Raw genomic sequence first — 22,978 nt, forward strand, 5'->3', positions numbered from 1 at the left:
GCCCTCCTCAAGGCATCGTCCCAAGCCAGGACTCAGGGATCAAACCCACATCTCCTGCGGTTCCTGCATTGGCAGATGGATTCTTTATCACTGAGCCACCTGGGAAGCCGCTGGGTGGGGGGTGGTACTTGGCAAACCCCAGCCTCTGCTGTGGGGTGGGCGGGACTTTGGATGGGTTTTCCTCTTCATAGGTTAAAGGCCAACCCACCTATCAGCCAACTGAGTGTTTGGGGGCCACAGTCTATAGAGAGATGGGAAGTCACACCATTGCCAGTGATCAAACCTAAGATCGAGGCTGTGTGCCTGCTGCTTTTAAGGGAGGAGTGTGCCCTGGTGGGGATGAGCCATCGGCACGGACAGGACAGCCGGGGCTGCCCCTGGGGCAACAGCAAACACGCAGAGAGACGCCTTTCTGCCGGCACTTTCTCCCTGGGAGAGGCCTGGTCCGAGGAACCTGACTCCTCACGGTGCATCAATCTGAACGCGCCCTCTCCTCTCCTCCTCCCTCTGGCGCATCTGAGGAATATTTTCCTACTCTTGTTGCTCAAGATGAAAGGTGTTTAGAGCCTGAAATAAATACATTATTTCCCCACTCCAGCACCCTCCTTAACCCACAAAGCCCAGAGGTTAAAAACTCACAAACCTTTCCTCTCTGAACCACGACTCGAAACCTGGGGGCAGCTGTGACAACTGGATCAAAGATGCAAAGTGTCTCACATCTCCTGCTTCCGATAACTGCTTCCTATTCTTCGTTCAACTACAGATGACTCACGTTAGAGGCTGCCGGGTGACCAGACCGACTTTACTCCCTGGTCGGCCAACAAAAGATGGGGGGTCGGTGAGGGGACACCGTTGTTTTCAGGATCTGCTAGTGTGGCTGTGCTCAAGCCGGAAGCTCTCTCCAACCCACGTGCTGCGTGGACCCCAGTGACTCTGCAGTTTCCTTTCCCGCCAACTTCCTTCGCCAGGGTGGTGAGCACGTCCACCCTCGCGGCCCCGCAGCCAGTCAACCACTCCCCTCTCCACCAGCTCTGAGACTGGGTCCCTTCTCCAGGGGCTGCCCGGGGCCTGGGCGGGAGAGCACCATACCCTGGAACCATCTGGAGGGTGGAGAAGTGAGGGCCACCGGCCACCTCTGCAGCTGGAGAGGCCAGGGCAGCAGAAGAAGCCCAGGACACCAGACGCTGCTCCAGGCCCCAGCGCGGTGCCCCTCCTGACGTCTCCACCTGGCTTCCGTCTGGGCCGCGTGGCCGGTCAGGTGGTTTTCAGGCACAGATGGAGCCCTGGCGGCCAAGGCCACCGGCCCCGGATCCTGGAGTCGCTGTAAAGCTGACAGGCATGGAATGGGCCTGCCCATCATTGAGCGGGACTGCAAGGCCACACGCTCCGGGCCGGAGCCAGGGGAGTGGGGGAGGAGAGGAACAGAGTAGGGCCTAGGTGCTTGAAAATTCTGACAGCAGCCAAGAAAAAGCAATGCACTGGTGTGACAAGGCTGCCTCCAAGTCTGGGCCCGGACCACGGACACAGAAAGAGGACTCCAGACGGCCACGCTGCTGACACACCGACCACGCCAGGAAACGGGACCTTCTCTCTCTTCTGCCAACACGCCCAACAGAAAGAGGGAATAGGCAGGTCTTCAACGCAAATTACGACACGTCTACGCAATGCGATATTACAAAACAGCTAAAATCAGGCTTAAAAAGAAAAGCTGATGAGCTACAACAATGCTGACTGTAAGTTACACTGACCAAGGAGTTTCTGCGCGCCAGATCCTGTTCTAAGTGCTTTATTTACATGTGTTCAGTCACTCGGTCCTCACAACCTGCCTAAGACAGCTTCTGTTACTAATCCAATTTCACAGACAAGAGGACTGAGGAGCAGAGAGGTTAAGGAACTTGTCAAAGGTCACAGAGCTGTAAGTGGCAGGGCTGAACTGTGAACCCAGGCAACCGGGGTCCAGAAGCCATGTTTCTGACTCCATGTAATACTGCCACCCACAACATAATATAGGCATTCTAGTATCTATGTATATTCCCTCCAAACAATTAAATGACAAGAAAAGACCAGAGAGAAACTCCAAAATAACAACCGATTTGTCTAAGTAGTGGGAATAAGATAATTTTATTTTCTCCTCTGCCGTATTTCTCACTCCCTACAAGTTACAAGATTAGAAGGAGACTGAGGCTGTCATCACTCACACCTCCTTAAACGTGTATACACTCAGTTTGCTGGCACTAGAGATTGCCAGTAACCATTTCCCAGCAAGTGTAATGAAACTCTCACCTGGTCACTGAACCTCCCAGCCAACTAGCACATGTTTCTTAACCTACGAAATGGGAGGACCACTCCCCAACGTCAGAAACTTGTTGGGGTTGAAACTGGAGCACAGGAATAGCTCCTGGCACAGAACCTGGCATAAAGCATTACATTCTTTCCTGGGGGCCCAAAATGTTACTAACAGCTGCCACTTCTTGATGCCCACCCTACTGGGCATGTAACATACATGTAATGGACACACCTGGTCAACTCTTTCTCATTCCCCAGTGCATGAAAGGAAGTAAATGAAGTCCAGGAGCTTGCCCGGAGCCATGGTGCCTGGAAGAAGTTGACTAAGATTCAGGTCATGTCTGCCCAGCTGCAGGCCCACTCCCCTTCCACCATTCCCTTCTCCTTCCAGGGCAAGTTCCAGGTGAAGATGGACAGGCCACCGCCAACACCGTGGACTTCTCATCATCACGGCTCTTTCTTTTCAACGATTTCAGACTCCTTAGGACCCAGGGAGGAGAATGCACGCCTCACGCTGACACGATTATAATGCGGGTCTCGTGGCCCCCCAGCTGAATTATCCCCAACGATCCTTACGTCATTCCAAGTTCACAGACAGTGATGCTCGCTGAGTCTTGGGAGTGAGCTTCAGCCCTTGCCTCTTAAAGTTGTACCTAGAAGCAGTCTTTTTTCAGCTCTGAATTCACACGGAAAGACTGAGCTGCCATTTGTTACTTTGAACTCCAGGTCAGGGTGGCATGGTGGTCTTTTAATACACACTTGGCCTTTGGACACTAGCCCCGCCCAGGTCACCCTATCAGAACAAAAGGCTCAATCTCAGGAGGCTTGGACCGGTAACAGAAACGGCATCGCTGTGGATTACGGTCTGGACAGTGGAGAACAAGTGTCCACTGAAAAACCAGGCGCTGGAGTGCTTCCCGAGAGGCACCTTCAAAGGGGTAGTAAGCCACGCGGCCAGGCTCTGATGCCGCTCCCTGACCCGCTGGCATGGGGGGGGTGCTGCTTTAGGAAACCAAACAGGTGAGCACTCTAGTCCTTCCCCGAGCCCCCCCGCCACAGACCTCCTGCCAAGAAGAACCATGTGGCAGAACAATGTTTCACCTAAAAAAATAATAATTTTTTTTAAAGTTCATTATATCAACCCTAACATACAACTGACATACAAAAAGTCAATGTTACTGACTGTCCACTTCCGGAGTGTTCCTACAATCCAGGAGCAAAGGCCAGGCACCGGGATCACCCACTCTGACGCAGGAGCGTGGACAGTGCCTGGAGAAGATCACACTTCACCCCATCACCTCACAAACCAGAACACTGGACCCGACACGGCGGAAGCTGGCCCAACACCCCATGGAAGCAAAAGCCCTCAAAAATTACCCTTTTACACTTCTGCAACGTCAACTGGTATTCAGCCCTGTGTTGAGAAATCTTGCACATCTGAAGGATAAAGGGGCCAGGGAGGGAAAAGTACCTAAAATGCAGACACTCGCCACATCTGACTGGGAAAGACCAGTCAGGAGTCCACGAGAGGTTACGAAGAGCCTCACTGACACCATCGGCACATGCCTCTCTAAGGAAACAGAGAGGGATGTTTATTATTTGTAGGAATTATCTCTGCTATTATATGACTCATTCCTGCACACCAGGAATGCTCTCATCCAGCGTCAAGCAAAGACTGCAGAACTACAAAGTTTGTAACAATCATCACTGCCCGATACACGTCTCAGCGCAGGGCAGACCGACAGGCAGCAAGTCAGCTCCGTGGAGGGACTGTGATTGTGTCTCTCATTATTACCAGCTGTCCCTCCTCTGCTTGAAGGACTTAACAATGTTGTCATCCAGGAGCTCACCAACCTCCAGCCGCTGAACTGCTTAGAAATGCTCCCAAAACAGCAAGTTCCCAAGGAGACTCCACCACAGGGGTCTGGGTGGATCAGGGCACCAGGAAGGGGAATGGCAGGGGCGGAGGCAGAAACGGGCGGCGGCGTGGCGAGAACGACACCCAGGTGAAGGAGGGCTACAGCTGAGGGAAAAGGGTCTCCCTGAACTAGACGGCACACGGGCAGCCTGGACGAGCAGGAGTGAACAACCCTGTGCATGGTGACGATCCAAGTCCCGTGTTGGATAAAAGGACACCCTAGCCTTCAGCACGCTCCCAGCAGGGCTCCTGAACCCTCAAACAGAGTGGCAGGGTAGGCAACAGCAGCCCTGCTCCACAGAAGAGAGGCAGGGGCCTGGGAGGTCAGCGCCCCGGGGTCGCACAGCCACCCCGTGACCAGGCTGGGGCTGGGAGTGAGCACACCTCTGCACAGGACAGTCTGGAACCATCAGCAAGGGATGCACGTCTAACTGCATTGCCTCCACTGCTCTCTGGGTGACTCAAAAGTGCCTCAATTTATGTAAAGCGAACCTCAGGGTTTTCCGCTACCAAAGCCTGTAATTATCATGTAAATAATAGCTAACAGTTACTGAGCATTTTAATCTTATCATGTGTCAGCAACAATGCCATGAAGCATTTAAACTTCTTACTTACTGTAACTATTATTTTATTATTATGTCTCTCCATCCCCAATACCAACCCCCCCCAAGCCACTTCCGGGGCTCTCCTGCCCCATCTGTCTGCTGTGCCAGCCCCCTCCTTCCTCCACGGCTTTCCCGACTCCAGCTTATCACCCCTCACTGACTGCAGCCTTCAAGGGCCCCGGGATGCAGACAGAGCCGCCCGCCCGTCTCCACTCTGCTCCTTCTGGCCCTCGCACTCACTACGCTCCTTCCTTCGCACACGCTGGGCTGCTATGCCCTCAGCTCAAGCCCCGCCCTCCCTGACCGTCCCTGCCCCATGGTGGTCAGCCTCTTCCTGGGCACAGAGACCATCGGGTGGTGTCCATCTCCACCTGGGCTTCCCTGGTGGCTCAGCTGGTAAAGAATCCGCCTACAATGCGGGAGACCTGGGTTGGATCCCTGGGTTGGGAAGATTCCCCTGGAGAAGGGAACGGCTACCCACTTGAGTATCCTGGCCTGGAGAATCCCATGGACAGTCCATGGGGTCGCAAAGAGTCAGACACGACTGAGTGACTTTCACATGTCACATCTCCCCCACGAGGCCACAGTTTCAGGAGAGTGAGGGTGATGTCTTCAGTCACCTCAGTATCACCCAGGCCTGGCACAGAGTTTAACTCATGGTCAGTGAATAAATGGCTTGCCAGGTGGCTCAATGGTAAAGAACCTGCCAATATCAGGAAATGCAGGAGACTCAGGTTTGATCCCTGGGCCGGGAAGATCAGGTTTGATCCCTGGGCCGGGAAGATCTCCTGGAGGAGGGCATGGCAACCCGTTCCAGTATTCTTGCCTGGAGAATCCCATGGACAGAGGAGCCTGGTGGGTTACTGTCCACGGGGTCGCACAAGAGCTAGACACGACTGAGCACGCATGCGCGTGGTGAATAAACACTCATGGGGCACACGGGGGCTCTGCTCTCTGCCTGAGCGCCAGGAAGAGGGGCTGCAGGCTGAGCCCCATCCTGGAGGGCGCTCTACTCCCACGTGGACGCAGCAGGGAGGTGTGGGAAGACCACTGCTGGTCAAGTCTTCACGTGCGCATGGGGAGGCCAGGGGTGCCTGGACCTGCAGGCGTCCATCACTCAACCCAGACAAACCCAGGGGAGGCCCTGCCTCCTAACAGGAATCAACGTCCACCACCAAGTCCTGTGATTCTGAACAAGCCCCAGTGCTATCCGCCTCCGACCTCTCCCTCCCTGGACACCCTAACAATTCCCTCTGCGTCTTCCCTGGCCTCTCACGGCCATCAGAACGACCTATTTCAGCATAAGGCCACAGTATTCTCCTCTTAACATCCTGCAGCCTGTTGTCACCCTCAGAATAAAGCCTGATGCACATGTCTCCGAGGCCTTCCTGGGGTCTGGGCAGTGAGAGAAGCCTGAGACTAGAAGCTCGGCCCCTCTTATGATGAGGAGGGTGAGGAATGCAGGGGAGCAGCTCCAGCCCCACGGCGCGGACCAACCCCCCGCAACGGGGGGGGGGCTGCCAATCCTGGACCACAGCTCTGTCTGCAGCACCGATGGGGACATGCTCCCCAGGGCCCGGCCTCTCCCGGATGGTCCTGGCTAAAAGCTTAGGAGAAACTGTGGGGTCAGGGCAGCAACCCCAAGGCCAGGTCAGGCAGGCAGCCCAGCACTCTCCCACCCACCCCCAAGGAGGAGGCAGCCCCTAGGGGGCACCGAGGTGCCAGCCGCTACGACAGACCCTCTGAAGACGAGTCTGTCCCACGAGGCCACTTGTTTCACCCTTGAATACGTACCCCCTGGTTTTAAAAACCTTTCCACAAAAAAGCAAATGACGTCTGCAAAGGGTTCCTACTGCTTTTACCGGAAAGTTACACACGGTTACTAACAGCTACCGCGAATTGTCTCGTACACGGTAGACACGGACACACCATCTCCACTTCCTTAAACCCTGAGAGGCTCACAGGATCTTCCGGCCTGACCAGGAGGCTCCGAGATGGAGGGAAGCTGGTCCGGACGCCAGAGCAGGCGGGAGGGAAATCCAGGCTATTTGACTGCAAACAGTGCATTCTTCACCGCAAACACAGAAAGCTTCGAGCATGCATTTCAGGCACGTGTTACAATTTCCTCCAAGTGACCTGGAAGCACTCGCTGAAACAGCAGAGCTCAGAGGCGGGAAGGCCCGGCAGAAGACCTTGCGAGTGGAGCCTGGCTCTCCCACATGATCCCTGTGAGCGCCCCACCACAGCTGCACGCTCCCTGGACCAGAAACCACCAGCATCGGCAGGAAGCCTCAAGGAAAGCCCAGCTCCTCGGGAAGGGAAGCAGGAGAACGCTGCTCGGGGCAGTTCAAACTGTGGATTCAACTCAAGGAATTAGCCCACGGCTGCTGCTGCTGCTGTTAAGTCACTTCAGTCGTGTCCAACTCTGTGCGACCCCATAGACGGCAGCCCACCAGGCTCCCCCGTCCCTGGGATTCTCCAGGCAAGAACACTGGAGTGGGTTGCCATTTCCTTCTCCAGTGCATGAAAGTGAAAAGTGAAAGTGAAGTCGCTCGTTGTGTCCGACTCCTAGCGACCCCGTGGACTGCAGCCTACCAGGCTCCTCCGTCCACGGGATTTTCCAGGCAAGAGTACTGGAGTGGGGTGCCACTGCCTTCTCTGTCAGCCCGTGGAGAGGAAGCCAAACTGCAGACCAAGCAGCTGAGAAGCAGAGAGCCCAGGGCAAACACAGGCAGCCCGACTGTGGAAGGAGCAGCAGGTGGAGACGGGTGCCCCAGCCAAGAGGAAACAAAGGCGGCCATCTGAGAGCACGAAAGGCCAAAGGTGAGCTGAGCATGGGCGAAGGGGAGCCGCCTGCCAGGAGAGCATGAACACGGCCACGGCCACCAAGCGCGCCCAGGACTCCCCATCCCTACTTTCTATCCCAAACGCAGAGGGCGGCCTGCCCGGGGAAGGACAGAGAGGCGAGGGAGCCCGAGACAGTCAGTGAACAGACAAGCGAGCCGTGGACACGAACGCAGCCGTGTGAACTGACTCCAATCTTTAAGATCCTCCAGTAACAACACCCAGGGACGGGGGAGCCTGGTGGGCTTCCGTCTATGGGGTCGCACAGAGTCGGACACGACTGAAGCGACTTAGCAGCAGCAGCAGTAACAACACCAAAACCAGCACAGGAAATGCAACACTGCGGCAAGTCCAGCCAGTAACTACGGAGCACGTCCGCGCGGTGACCGACGACAAACGGACGGCACCGCCGTGGCCATCACTCCGAAACCAGCAGAGACACGGCCGCGCACCAGGGACCAACACAGTGGCTAGTGTGCCGCAGTTCGAAAACAAACTCACTCGTGGAAAAAGAGATCCTACTTGTGGCTACCAGAGGTGGAGGTGGAGACCAGAGGAGGTAGTCAAAAGGCACAAACCTGCAGTTATAAGAAAAATGCAAAACTGAGGAAAAAATTTACACAGAGGCCAAAGTTCAGGAGGGCCTCTGCATGCCCACCCGATGGGCCTGCCCAGCAACAAGAGGTCCAGACAAGCAGGAATCCCTGCCTGGTCCTCAAGATCTGGCCTGGGACCCCTGATCTTTGCTCATGATTTAATCTATTCTGTAACATACTGGAGACTTCCCAGGTGGCTCCAGAGGTAAAGAGCCTGCCTGCCAGGCAGGATATACAAGAGATGTGGGTTCCATCCCTGGCTCGGAAGGATCCCCTGGAGGAGAGCATGGCAACCCACTCCAGTATTCTTGCCTGGAGAATCCCACAGACAAACTGGCGGTCTAGGACAAGCAGGACATCCAGGCCATATCTGTCGTGGCCCTGCCACTTCTGGGGTCTCTCCAGCCAGGCCAGTTCACTGACATCCACCTATCAACGTGGCCCTTTGAATTTGCAATCCTGTTCTACAAAAGTTGCCAAAGCCCTACAGACAGAAAACAGCCCCAAGGCCCGAATGTGCTGGTCATCTGAAATTCTTCCCAAAGGGCAGGCAGGTGCAGGGGCCCACAGCCCCAGCCACATCTAGCACCACGCAGATGACCAGATACTTTCTGAGCTATGAAGAGGTCACAATATCAGAGCTAGTTATTGATGCAAGAAAAATAAACAAAACAATTCTACTGCATTTCACAGGGTTCTTATACACAATGCTCATAATTTTAAAAAGAGCAAACGGATATAGTGAATGGAATGAGTTAGAGAGAAGTGAAAGCTTCAAGAAACAGATGAAACAAATACAAAGCTAGCTTCTGAATGCTATTAAAACCTCTCAGAGGAGGGTCTGCTGCAAATCCAAGGTGGGATCAGCTATTTTGTAGGATGCTAGTACTCATACGTGTACGTACACACACACACACACACGACAGACCTGATTACACACACACATACCACCCCACCCCCAGTCGTGATTACACACACACACACACCACCCCACCCCCAGTCGTGATTACACACACACACACACCCCACCCCACCCCCAGTCGTGAGTTCCCTTAAATGTTAAATGCAGATCCCCTCAGCTCATAAATACATGGCTTCAGAAGGGGCGCAGAACCGCCCCCGCCCAGGCACAACTGCACAGAAAGGCACGCACTCCCCTCCACCAGCCCCATCTCTCAGTCCCGGCCCCTCCAACCCCGGGACAGTCTACCCCTGCAGTCTACATGGGAAGGGGGAACGTGGGGGCTGACTGCACTGATCCTGCTCAGACCACAGGAAGCCAGAGCCCCGCACAAGCCCACCCGCATTTTAAGCTGAGAAGCACAGATCAGCCTCGTTCTGACAGCGACTTCCGTAAGAGATGCCACCACCCAGGTCACCAGGTGGGAAGGGGCACGATTAAGGGTCATTACAGGCACCTTAAAGCCCCAGAGGATTTTCATCCAGGAAATGAAATAATGACCAGCATTCCAGACTATTAACTCAGAGATTAGCTCAGAGGTGAGGGGAGGCGAGAGGGGAGGCTTAAAGGGTTACATTTAACCCCAGAGAGGCAGGAAGTTCCAGCAGAAAGGCTGTCGTTCCACCCAAGTCTTGTTGGAACTAAAGCACAGCAGGAAAATCAAGCAAACCCAAGGGGAATTAAGAGGCTGTCACAAGAGGAGGGGCCACGGGATTAATAGACTCTTTAATTTTCGAATTTCCGGAGGTTTACGGCTAATTAGGCCCTTCAGTCATACTGTAATGTGATCAGGTTTCAGCTGGGTCCCCAGAACAGCCGAAGGTGGGAGATGGCACAGAGATCACCGAAGGCCCCAGGGACTGCAGACGAGGCCCGAGGCGCTGGCTTCCAGCCCCGATGCACACTAACTGGGCACCTCTCATTCCCCAAACAGCGGCTCAGAGAGCCGGGCCCATCTGGGAGCGCTCTTCCGTGCCACTCCCCACTGGCAACTCCCTAACTGGGATGCGCACACGTGGCTCAAAGGCGGGAAGAAATTACACCAAGTGAAGGCACCCGGCAAGCACATACTTGGGCACAAACATTCACAGCCGTTCACCTACCAGTGAGATGCAAGGTACTACTGGCTCATCAAATTACAAACCCGGGGAGACAACACCACGGTTGACAAAGCAGCAGTAAACTGACAGTCACACCGCTGGGGGCCTATGACGTGGCACGACACTTTTGGGAAAACGACTTGCCAGCATTTGTCAACGGCTGTGAACGTGTTCATACTTTGACATGGTAATGCTTTCCCTGGGAGTTCATCCTATAAAAGGATCCAAATACAAAGAAGACTGCAAAAAGGGCCACGGACACTGCATCACTGCTTATAACGCAACAGCCTGGAAGCGACAGAAAGGTGGGGTACCCCGGAAGTTACTGCTGTGTCCGTCTGCTCTTCTCTGAGGACTGAGCAGCCACTAAGGAATCACAGTCATGAAGACTTCCTAATGACGCAGAAAAAGTCCTAAGTGATACTAATTTTAACAGATTGTTTCAGAGACGTTCTACGTTCAGAGCAAAACCTGCCCCGTTAATTGACACCCCATTAATCCACTGACGAAGCGACACTGACACCACCGTTAACCCCCAAGGCCCACGGTGTGCGTCACTCGGCTCCAAGTCCACTCCTGGTTACTCACAGCCCATGGGGTGGATGAATGCACAGTGAGACGCCTGCACCACACGCAGCGTCACAGCCCTCTGCGCTCTGCCCGTTCCCCTCTCCTGCTCCCCTAACCTGTGGCAACCACTGGTCTTTTCACTTTCTCCACAGTTTTGTCTTTCCAGAATGTCACATGGTGGGAATCACACAGCGCATAGCCTTTTCGGATTGGCTTCTTTCACTTAATAATACGCATTTAAGGTTCTTCCACGACTTTTCAGGGCTTGGCAGCTTAACACACCATTGTCTACATGTACCATAGTTTGTTTATCCATTCAACCTGGTGAAGGACATCTTGACTGCTTCCATGTTTTGGCAGGTGGGGTTTCCAGATGTTTAGAGTGGCCGTTCCGGAGTGGAAAGTTGCTTCACAAACGGTAAGTGTGCAAGGTTAGCGTGTGAACATAAGTTTTTGACTCCCCTGGGTAAATAACAAGGAGCACAACTGCTAGATCACCTGTTCAGTTAATAGCATTTTCTTTTGTAAGAAACGAAGAAACCATCAAGCTGTCTTCTCAAGTGTCTGCACCATTCGGCACCCCAGCAGCGATGAACGGAGGTGCCTGTCGCTCCATCCTTGCCACTTCTGGTGGGGTCAGAGTTCTGGATTTCGGTCATTCCAACAGCTGTACCATTCATGGGGTTCTCAAGGCAAGAATACTGAAGTGGTTTGCCATTCCCTTCTCCAGGGGACCATGTTTTGCCAGCACCCTTCAGTACGACCCATCCACCTTGGGTGGCCCCACACGGCATGGCTCACAGTTTCACTGAGTTAGACACGACTGTGGTCCATGGGATCAGACTGGTTTTCTGTGACTGTGGTTTTCGGTCTGTCTGCCCTCTGATGGAGAAAGATAAGAGGCTCATGGAAGCTTCCTGATGGGAGAGACTGACTGCGGGGGGAACTGGGTCTTGTTACTTGATCTGAGGCCAAACTGTGGTGGAGGTAATGAAGAGAACGGTGGCCTCCTTCAGAAGGTCCCACAAAGGCACTGCCACACTCGGTGCCCCCGACCCTGCAGCAGGCCCCCGCCCACCCACGCCTCTGCCGGAGACTCCTGGACGCTCCCGGGCAAGCCTGCGTCAGTCTCCTGTGGGGTCACTGCTCCTTTCTCCTGGGTCCTGGTGTGCTCAAGGCTCTGTGTGTGCCCTCCGAGAGTCTGTCCCCAGTCCTGTGTAAGTTCTGGCGGCTCCATGGTGGGTTAATGGTGGCCTCCTCCAACAGGGCTTATGCGTCACCCAGGCCTGCTGCACGCGGAGCCCCTGCCCCTGCGGCAGGCCCCGGCCGACCCGCACCCACGGGAGACGCTCACACGGTCTGCCTCAGTCTCGCTGGGCTCGCTGGGTCCTGGCGCACAAGGTTTCTCTGAGCCCCTGAGCGCCTCTGGTGGGTGTGGGGTTTGATTTTAATCGCGATTTTGCCCCTCCTACCGTCTTACCGGGGCTTCTCCTTTGCCCTTGGACGTGGAACCACCGACTCCATGGACATGAGTTTGCGTAAACTCTGGGAGTTGGTGATGGACAGGGAGGCCTGGCATGCTGCAGTCCAAGGGGTCACAAAGAGTCGGACACGACTGAGCAACTGAACTGACCTGAACAGCTATACAGTAGTATGTCATGGTTTGGTAATACTGATTTTTAAAAAGGAAGATCAGAAAGTTATATGGAGCCTATAACTAATCATAAGCCATTGGTATACACAAAAAGAAAGGACTTACACAAAATTAAAAAAAAAAATTATTACAAGAAATTTTTCTTCTAGGATCCAAACTTCCCCCACTGAAGCTTATGTGGATCATATAAAACTGCTAATGATCACCCACCCATTTCTGGCCTACAAAAAGTGCAATTTCATATGGTTCAAGCTAACAGCTGTATAATTCAAATCAGTTTTAATAATGTCAGACATTTGCAATGTTTATCATTATTCTATACCACCACCCACTCTTACAGCTAAAGCAAGTTTCACCATATTTAAGCCCGATTCAAATGATGCAGCCAGGTTCTGAACCCCCTACCACGATGGGACTTCTACGCCACAAATTCAAACAACTCACAGACAGCCTCACCGGGTCAAGAAAGCCAGAAGGGAAAGGCAAACACTGGAGCGATTTTTGCAGGAGGGTGTGTGTGTCGGGGGGGTGTAGTCCGTCCTCTCCTATTTCTGCCTGCCCTTCCACCGACTGGCTTCTCAGGCCAGCGGCTGAGAGGACCTCTGCTTCCCTTTTCTGGCCTCAGGACAAGGCTGATCTATTCTGCGAAGTACCCTGAATCCTTGTGCCCAGGAGACAGGATGTGAAGAGCAGGAAGGCTCACGGTGAAGGAGCAGACGGAAGGCCCGTCGACAGAGGCGGGGCCGTTTGTTTTTTTAAGTATAAACAGTTGTAGAAAATATCCAGACAAGTGTGTCTATCAAGCTCTACGCAGTATCTGTGGGGTGGGGGGAATAAGGCTGCTTTCACTTTCCAAGTTACACATTTCTATGTTGTTCAGATAGATAAGGGATTACTTTTGCAGTCAGAACAACACTAAGGAAGTGGGAGAGAATGGGAGATGTTTTGACTGACTTCTTATCACTCCTCGCTCAGCCTGCCAGCCCCTACTTCACCGTTCCCACGTGGCAGGATTTCTTGATTCAAAAAGAGGGTAAGAGGGGGGTTCGGAAAAAGAAACACCTCGTAGCGGAGACCGCCAGGACGGGGCGCCGTGCTCGGAGCGTCCTGCGCCTTCTGCCCTTCTACTGAGCTGGAGCACCCAGCCCCGGCGGAACAGCCTCAAGGGCGGGGGCAGCCCAGGACTCTGATCAAAGACTTACTGCCACAGGGCACCGGCCTCGGGGGACCAATCCAGGCAACTCTGCGGAGGGGCACTGGGAGCCAGGCTAAACAGGTGTCTCCTTAACTTGTCAAAACAACCCCAGTAGGCAGGTACCCGAGATCCACGGCCCTGTATTGAGGGTGGGAAAAAGAGCAATTGGAATGAAACTTCACGGGCCCTCCCTGGGGGCACGGTGGATAGGAATCTGCCTGCCAATGCAGGGGACACGGGCGCGATCCCTGGTACGGGAAGATCCAGGGGCCACAACAACTGGGTCTGTGCTCAAGAGCCCGGGAGTCCCAACTCCTGAGCCCGAATGCCTAAAGCCCGCACCCCAGACCAGAGAAGCCTGCGCACTGCATCTGGAGAAAGCCCGCACGCAGCCACAGAGACCCAGTGCAACCAAAAGTGAGTTTAAAAATTAAATTCAACTGTGAAAGAATGAGGCTTCATGAAGGCACGGGCTCTCTTGCCCTCTGGCTCATGGGAGAGTCGCCAGCAGTACAGCTGGTGGAGGCGGGAGGGAAGCTCCAGGCTCAGAGACGGGGCGTGATGGGCACGAGGCACTGTCCAGCCAGTAAGCAGGTGGCAGACAGGGTTGACCTCCAGCTCCGAGTCTGTGAGCCTGTCCTCGGCCGCTCCTGCTCGGGGGCACAGGGAGACAGGAGGATGTTTCAGGACTGAGGTCGGCCTCTTCCCCTCTCCCCCGAGGCCACTGCCACTCCCCGGCGCTCCTGGGCGTCCAGAGGGCGTTCCGATGGAGGGGGTTCAACGTGGGCGGCACAGAGCGGCGAGGAGAGGCACAGATACGTGCCACGTGAGCTGCCCTCTGCCACGCCACCTGCTTGCTGATGCTGCTGCTAAGTCACTTCGGTCGCGTCCGACTCTGTGAGACCCCATAGACGGAAGCCCACCAGGCTCCCCCGTCCCTGGGATTCTCCAGGCAAGAACACTGGAGTGGGTTGCCATTTCCTTCTCCAATGTGTGAAAGTGAAAAGTGAAAGTGAAGTCGCTCAGTCATGTCCTACCCTTAGCGACCCCACGGACTGCAGCCTACCAGGCTCCTCCATCCATGGGATTTTCTAGGCAAGAGTACAAACTCCCAACACGAGCACGACTATTTAAAAAACACAACAAAACAAAACCTGATTGAATGTTTACTTAAGAGTTGTAAATGTTGAAGGAAGCGATCTATTTTTAAAACAGCCATTGCATAAAGATTTAATTGAAAATGAGTTGAGAACGAGGCTAACCCAAGTGGGAATTCTGAACTCCACAGTGAACTCCAGGTAAACTGCAGAACGCTGCAGAGCCCAGTGCTCTCATCTGTGAGACAAGGGGAACACCTGCTCCTTGGGACCAGATGATGACATCATTCCATTTAAATGAGGTAACTGTCATTATCTCATTATCTCATGTACTGTCCTGGGTACAACTGCTGGCACACAGGGGTGCTCAAAAACCAGTGCCACTGCCATTAACGTCTGAGTCGTAAACCTGACTGCACATGAAAGGGCTTTAAAAAGCCCATCTGGTCCAATACTCTCACTACAGATGGGGACACTGAGGTCCAAGGAGGGTAAGTAACTTAGGTAACTTCTGATTATCCAACAGCACTTACCACGGGCTTACAAATAGTGAGTACTCTATAAATAACAAAAGAATTCCAGAAAAACATCTACTTTTGCTTCACTGACTATGCTGAAGCCTTTGTGTGGATCACAATAAACTGTGGAAAATTCTTAAAGAGATGGGAACACCAGACCACCTTACCTACCTCCTGCGAAACCTGTACGTAGGTCAAGAAGCAACAATTGGAACCGGACATGGAACAACAGACTGGTTCAAAATTAGGAAAAAAGCACATCAAGGCTGTATATTGTCACCTTGCTTATTTAACTTATACGCAGAATACATCATGTGAAACACCAGACTGGACGAAGCACAAGCTGGAATCAAGATTGCCGGGAGAAATATCAATAACCTCAGATATGCAGATGACACCACCCTTATGGCAGAAAGTGAAGAAGAACTAAAGAGCCTCTTGATGAAAGTGAAAGAGGAGAGTGAAAAAGTTGGTTTGAAGCTCAACATCCAGAAAACTAAGATCATGGCATCCAGTCCCATCACTTCATGGCAAATAGATGGGGAAACGATGGAAACAGTGACAGACTATTTTTGGGGGGGCTCCAAAATCACTGCAGATGGTGACTGCAGCCATGAAATTAAGAGATGCTTGCTCCTTGGAAGAAAAGCTATGACCAACCTAGACAGTATACGGAAAAGCAGAGACAATATTTTACCAACAAAGGTCCATATAGTCAAGTTATGGTTTTTCCAGTAGTCATGTATGGATGTGAGAGTTGGACCATAAAGAAAAAGCTGAGTGCCGAAGAATTGATGCCTTTAACCTGTGGTGTGAGAAGACTCTTGAGAGTCCCTTGAACTGCAAGGTCAAACCAATCCATCCTAAAGGAAATCAGTCCTGAATATTCACTGAAGGACTGATGCTGGAGCGAAAGTTCCAAAACTTTGGCCACCTGATGCAAAGAACTGACTCATTGAAAAAGATCCTGATGCTGGGAAAGATTGAAGACAGGAGAAGGGGACGACAGAGGACGAGATGGTTGGTTGGCATCACTGGCTTGATGGACCTGAGTTTGAGCAAGCTGTGGGAGTTGGTGATGGACAGGGAGGCCTGGCGTGCTGCAGTCCATGGGGTCGCAAACAGTCGGATATGACTGAGCGACTGGACTGAACTGATATAAATAACACCCCAAATGAAATGACATAGCCACCTAATATGCTTTAAAATCACTTAAAGCAGATGCAGTGTAATGGTATTCTCTATGGTTTCTCTCTAAAATAAATTTTTTAATTAAAATTTAACAATGGGAGTCAATATTCATCTCGACCCGTGCTGACCTATACAGTAGCCAATAGCCACATGAGGTTATTGAAGTTTAAGTTTTCATTAAAATTAAATTAAAAATATTCAGTCCCCAATCACACTAGACATATTTCAAGGGCTCAAGAGCCACAAAGTGAAAGTCACTCAGTCGTGTCTGACTCTTTGCGACCCTATGGATCATTCAGGTATGACCTAAATCAAATCCCTTATGATTATACAGTGGAAGTGAGAAATAGATTAACGGGACTAGATCTGATAGAGTGATTGATGAACTATGGATGGAGATTCGTGACATTGTACAGGAGACAGGGATCAAGACCATCCCCAAGAAAAAGAAATGCAAAAAGGCAAAATGGCTGTCTGAGGAGGCCTTACAAATAGCTGTGAAAAGAAGAGAAATAAAAAGCAAACGAGAAAAGGAAAGATATAAGCATCTGAATGCAGAGTTCCAAAGAATAGCAAGAAGAGATAAGAAAGCCTCCCTCAGCGATCAATGTAAAGAAATAGAGGAAAACAACAGAATAGGAAAAACAAGAGATCTCTTCAAGAAAATTAGACACACCAAGGGAACATTTCATGCAAAGATGGGCTCAATAAAGGACAGAAATGGTATGGATCTAACAGAAGCAGAAGATATTATGAAGAGGTGGCAAGAATACACAGAAGAAGTGTACAAAAAAGATCTTCACCACCCAGATAATCACGATGGTGTGATCACTCATGTAGAGCCAGACATCCTGGAATGTGAAGTCAAGTGGGCCTTAGCATCACTATGAACAAAGCTAGTGGAGGTGATGGAATTCCAGTTGAGCTATTTCAAATGCTGCACTCCATATGCCAGCAAATGTGGAAAACTCAGCAGTGGCCACAGGACTGGAAAAGGTCAGTTTTCATTCCAATCCCAAAGAAAGGCAATGCCAAAGAATGCTCAAACTACCGCACAATTGCACTCATCTTACACGCTAGTAAAGTCATGCTCAAAATTCTCCAAGCCAGGCTTCAGCAATACGTGAACCGTGAACTTCCAGATGTTCAAGCAGGTTTTAGAAAAGGCAGAGGAACCAGAGATCAAATTGCCAACGTCCGACAGATCATCGAAAAAGTAAGAGAGTTCCAGAAAAACATCTATTTCTGCTTTATATTGACTATGCCAAAGTCTTTGACTGTGTGAACCACAATAAACTGTGGAACATTCTGAAAGAGATGGGAATACCAGACCACCTGACGTGCCTCCTGAGAAACCTGTATGCAGGTCAGGAAGCAACAGTCAGAACTGGACGTGGGACAACAGACTGGTTCCAAATAGGAAAAGGAGTACGTCAAGGCTGTATATTGTCACCTTGCTTATTTAACTTATATGCAGAGTACATTATGAGGAACACTAGGCTGGAAGAAGCACAAGCTGGAATCAAGATTGCTGGGAGAAATATCAATAACCTCAGATATGCAGATGACACCACCCTTATGGCAGAAAGTGAAGAGGAACTCAAAAGTCTCTTGATGAAAGTGAAAGAGGAGAGTGAAAAAGTTGGCTTAAAGCTCAACATTCAGAAAACGAAGATCATGGCATCTGGTCCCATCACTTCATGGGAAATAGATGGGGAAACAGTGTCAGACTTTATTTTTTGGGCTCCAAAATCACTGCACATGATGACTGCAGCCATGAAATTAAAAGATGCTTAGTCCTTGAAAGGAAAGTTACGACCAACCTAGACAGCATATTAAAAAGCAGAGACATTACTTTGCCAACAAAGGTCCGTCTAGTCAAGGCTATGGTTTTTCCAGTGGTCATGCATGGATGTGAGAGTTGGACTGTGAAGAAAGCTGATCACCGAAGAACTGATGCTTTTGAACTGTGGTGCTGGAGAAGACTCTTGAGAGTCCCTTGGACTGCAAGGTGATCCAACTGATCAAGGAATTCATAGGGCCTGGACTCCACCTTAGGCCTGTTCATGCTGATCATGCTCGGCCACCTTTCCAATGGACTCTGAACTTTGTGTTTAGTGCCTATGAAAATGACAACAGAAGGATAAGACCCCCTCCAGACAGGGGAACCTTGAAGATTGTATCGAGGTTACTCATCGCCTAAGAGAAAACATACACTAATCACCCCTTCCTCCAGACAGGCCATAAATTTTTCTGTATCTATCGGAGTGTAACCTCGGGCTTATTGATTATTGGCTGACTGTTTGAGCACATGAGCACATAGCATGTGAAAGATGGGGTTACTGGGGGTGTATTTTCCTTGGTTTATGTTAAGTCTCAAGGAATTTGGAGTGGTGGGTTCAGATACGTACACATCGAGTATAAAAGATTTTCACAAATGTTGGTCGAGGTCCTTGGCTAAGAGGAGACTCTGCCTTGGGCCCGGCGGTGTAATAAACTCCACTTCACTATCTGCATTGTCCTTCTGAGTGAGTTTGTTTCCCGGAATGCGTGGCTACAACACAACCAGTCCATCCTAAAGGAGATCAGTCCTGGGTGTTCACTGGGAAGGACTGATGCTAAAGCTGAAACTCCAATACTTTGGCCACCTCATGCAAAGAGTTGACTCACTGGAAAAGACTCTGATGCTGGGAGGGATTGGGGGCAGGAGGAGAAGGGGATGACAGAGAATGAGATGGCTGGATGGCATCACCGACTCGATGCATATGAGTTTGGGTAAACTCCAGGAGTTGATGATGGACAGGGAGGACTGGTGTGCTGCGATTCATGGGGCTGCAAAGAGTCGGACACGACTGAGCGACTGAACTGAACTGAGTGGACTATACAGTTCATGGAATTCTCCAGGCCAGAATACTGGAGTGGGTAGCCTTTCCATTCTGCAGGGGATTTCCCAACCCAGGGATCGAACGCAGATCTCTGGCACTGCAGGTGGATTCTTTACCAGCTGAGCCATCAGGGAAGCCCCGAGAGTCACATGTGGCCAGTAATCAGAGGACAGCACAAGGACATTCTGAGCAAACTCCGGGACACGGTGAAGGACAGGGAGGCCTGGCGCGCTGCACTTCCTGGGGTCACAAAGAGCCACACACAACTCAGCAACTGAACACCCACCACCACCCACACAAAGAACACTCCGCGTCACCTTGATGCAGTTCCAGGTCAACACAGCTGCAGAAGACTTTCTTGGCAACTATACTTTAACTGAATCAGTAGATTTAGTTTCTTAAATCCTACTGTCTGCCAACAACACTACCAGAAGAAAAGAAGGGGGAAACCTCAACATCCTTCTTTTTTTATGCAAATCTGCACATTCCACGGAGCCTAAGCTCCCTCAGAAAATTCACAACAGTATATCCTTGAGGGAAGGAGGGATACTGAAGTCTGGAAAGCAGTGGGGACCAGGGACAGGTGAAACTATGTCTTCAGTAAAAGGAGTCCTGAGTAAACACAGAATTTGCACCACTGTCCTCCGTATTAGTAAATGGAACTTCCTTCAAAATAGGTCAGCAAGCCACTCATCTAGCCTCACTTACACGGAAAACAGGGTGGGCATGACCTCTGTTAACCATCTGTGGTTTTTCAACAGGATGTGATTGGTGCACAAGCTAATTTCCTTCACGATTCTGATGCCAAAGCACTCACGTGACCCCATCGAGGCCCAGCAGAACCTCACAGCCACCCTCTCTGCAGCCACACCCGCCGAGCTCCCAGCAGCCAGGCTGCCACCCCACCCAGGAGGCAGGAAGACAGCTCTGCGCCCTGAGCTCCGAGGATGCTAGCACACTGACCGAATCAGAGACCGGCAGGACTCTTCCCCACGGTGTTCAGGCCCTGTCAACAAACAGAGTGCCAGGAGCATCTGGATAATAGCACACCCTTTATGGAAAAAGTGGGAGGAACAGAATTTATTCGTATTTGTCTGTTATGCTGAAAAACACGAGGACAGAAAAAAAAAAACACAGTTACACAAAAACTCACCACTGAACATTTATAACAGAACTATTCATAACATCCCGAACCCAGAAACACCACCAAATACCCATCAACTGGTGAAAGGGCAAACTGACTTACCCAAACCACGGGATACTACTGGTTCCCCTGCTGGCTCAGACGGTAAAGCGTCTGCCTGCAATGCAGGAGACCCTGGTTCGATCCCTGGGTCGGGAAGATACCCTGGAAAAGGAAATGGCAACCCACTCCAGTATTCTTGTCTGGAAAATCCCATGGACAGAGGAGCCTGGTAGATTACAGTCCATGGGGTCACAGACTCGGATACAAGTGAGCTACTTCATTTTCACTTTGGGATACTACAGAGTTCCATACAGCTCTAAAAAGGAACAAAACAGCAATGTATGCAACAAGGAAGCATCTCAAAAAGAAAAACCATGATAAGTGAAATAGGTCAAACACAAGTCTATGTACTACGATTTCATTTCTATGAAATTACAGAAAAGACAGAACCATAGTGGCAAAGCAGATCAGTCGTTGCCCAGGGAAGGAGGAGGGCGTGCACTTTTTGAGAGAACTTTTTGGGGTGGGGGAACTATTCTGTAACTTGACTGTGGGAGTGGTTATGGGATTATTAATGAAACTCATTAAGCTGGACACTTAAAACTGGTGAATTTTACTGTATGTAAATAATGCCTTAAAGAGACCCTAGAAATACTAGCAGTGGTTACTCAGGGCTCAAGGATTTAGGAAGGGAGGGGCAAGCTGGAGGAGAACAGGAGTGAGATTTTTCATCACACAATGTTTTAGCCATATATTTTTATTTCTGGAAGTTATAACTGTATTGCCTTTTCCAACACTGAGCTACAATTCTTTTCCAGCCAAATGCAGATGAGGGCTTTGCACGCAGGCTCAGCTGGGCCAGTGTGGTCTGACACCGGGTTCCTGTTGGAAGGTTACAGACACGAAAGGCTCAAAGCAGGTGGGGGTGGGGAGGAGGAAAGGTCTCTGATCCAACAGGAGTCGAAGGTGGAACACTAGCCCTCTCGTCTCACTCGGAAACCAGGCCTCCTGCCACAGGTTAGAAAAGCCACAGCCACTGTTTTCCAGGCACTTCCTATATCCCAGCTATTAACTCCTCATTTGGACAGCACCATCTCATTAGGATAAATCAACAGCATGCAACGGAGCCCTCACCGCCTGCTAGGTACCCGGGCGGGCACTTTACCTGCTTTATTTAAGTGTCTCCAACAGACCCCGTGGTGAGGAAGTAGTCCCAGAGAGTCACACGAAGCCCCGAGCGGTGCAGCTGAAAGTGGAGCAGGAGAGCCGAAACCCAGGCAGTCCGGCTCCAGAGGCCGAGCTTCACACGGCTGTCCAAGAACCACTCTGCTCCCGGGACAGAGCAGCACTGAGGTCTACCATACGTGGGCTGAGGGCGGGCAGGGAACCCATGTCAGACACCACACGGCTCGATGCATCTGGCCTCCTCTGCAGCGAGAGAGCCCTGCCAGGAGGGCCTGAGATTCCCACAGCAGGGAGGTGGAGCCAGAGGATGCAAGGGTCACAACCCTCCCGCCGCGCCCTCGAACAAGCTGTTTCCTTCCTCACTGCTCCCGAGCAGTGACCACCGAAACCCAAATAAAAATAGGAAGCCCGTTTGAAGACAAACTGTTCCCGAACTCCAGTGTTTTAAAAACCTCTACTTCTTTGAACAAATCAATTACATGTCCAGGTCACAGTCCTGCGCTGCTGTCACAGGGGCTAGGAAACAATGGCGGTACCACTGACCTGCATCCTTTCAACTCCTGAGCCCGGAGGCACCCGGTGCTCTTCAGTCCAACGGGAAGCAAACGAGGCCAGGAGGCAGGAGGGGCATGGGTCATCATCACACAGCGGGTCAGGGGTCAAGAAGCAGTCAGGGTTCCAGACTCCTGGAGCAAGCGCTCTTTCTGCCACTCCGGCATTTTCCAGAGCACGGTATGCAGGTCAGCGGGGTTTGAGAAAGGTGTGTCAGAAGGGATACCGTCCAATGCAATTCAGCGGTTTACCTATGGTTAATACGCACGGGAAAAATATAACTGAGCACATCAAAGTGTGATTTCACAGCTGTTTCCGCTTCAAGTTGACTGAGCTGTCAGGCTGAAGACAACTTAAAGAAAAACTGCCCAGAGACGATGGCCGTGCTGGCAGTGGGTCAAGCAGAGGAGCGCTCCTCCACCCTCCTGGGCTCACGCCGGGGGCAGCTTAAAGCAAGCAAGAAGAAAAGGAAAGGACGAAACAGAAAGAAGGGGGAACGGAGGAAGCCAGAGGGACAGCAGAGGTGCGGAGTCCTGCCGTGGGCCCACAGGTGACTCAGCTCCTGCACGGGGACCCGGGGCCCTGCAGCGGAGGACAAAGTGCCTCGCTGCCCCATCCAATCCCCCAACTCCTGC

General features: G+C 51.6%; 1 protein-coding gene across 3 annotated transcripts in view; it reads right to left on the reverse strand.

The window, feature by feature from the left end:
• The window catches only part of CAPZB (capping actin protein of muscle Z-line subunit beta), a 141,028-nt gene that overhangs the window by 100,396 nt on the left and 17,654 nt on the right, over window positions 1-22,978 (reverse strand). Inside the window, exon 1 of one of the 3 annotated variants that reach the window (XM_088843107.1) lies at window positions 22,335-22,356. The exons of the other annotated variants lie outside the window; for them this stretch is intronic. Coding sequence (XP_088699233.1) covers window positions 22,335-22,340 — 6 coding nt within the window. The 5' untranslated portion in view covers window positions 22,341-22,356. Of the gene's footprint in view, window positions 1-22,334; window positions 22,357-22,978 lie in introns of those variants that run through there. 3 annotated transcript variants of the gene reach the window in all.

The sequence above is a fragment of the Moschus berezovskii genome, chromosome 2 (genome assembly GCF_049115385.1).
Source record: "Moschus berezovskii isolate FMDL1 chromosome 2, NW_MosBer_1.0, whole genome shotgun sequence".
NCBI lineage: Eukaryota > Metazoa > Chordata > Mammalia > Artiodactyla > Moschidae > Moschus > Moschus berezovskii.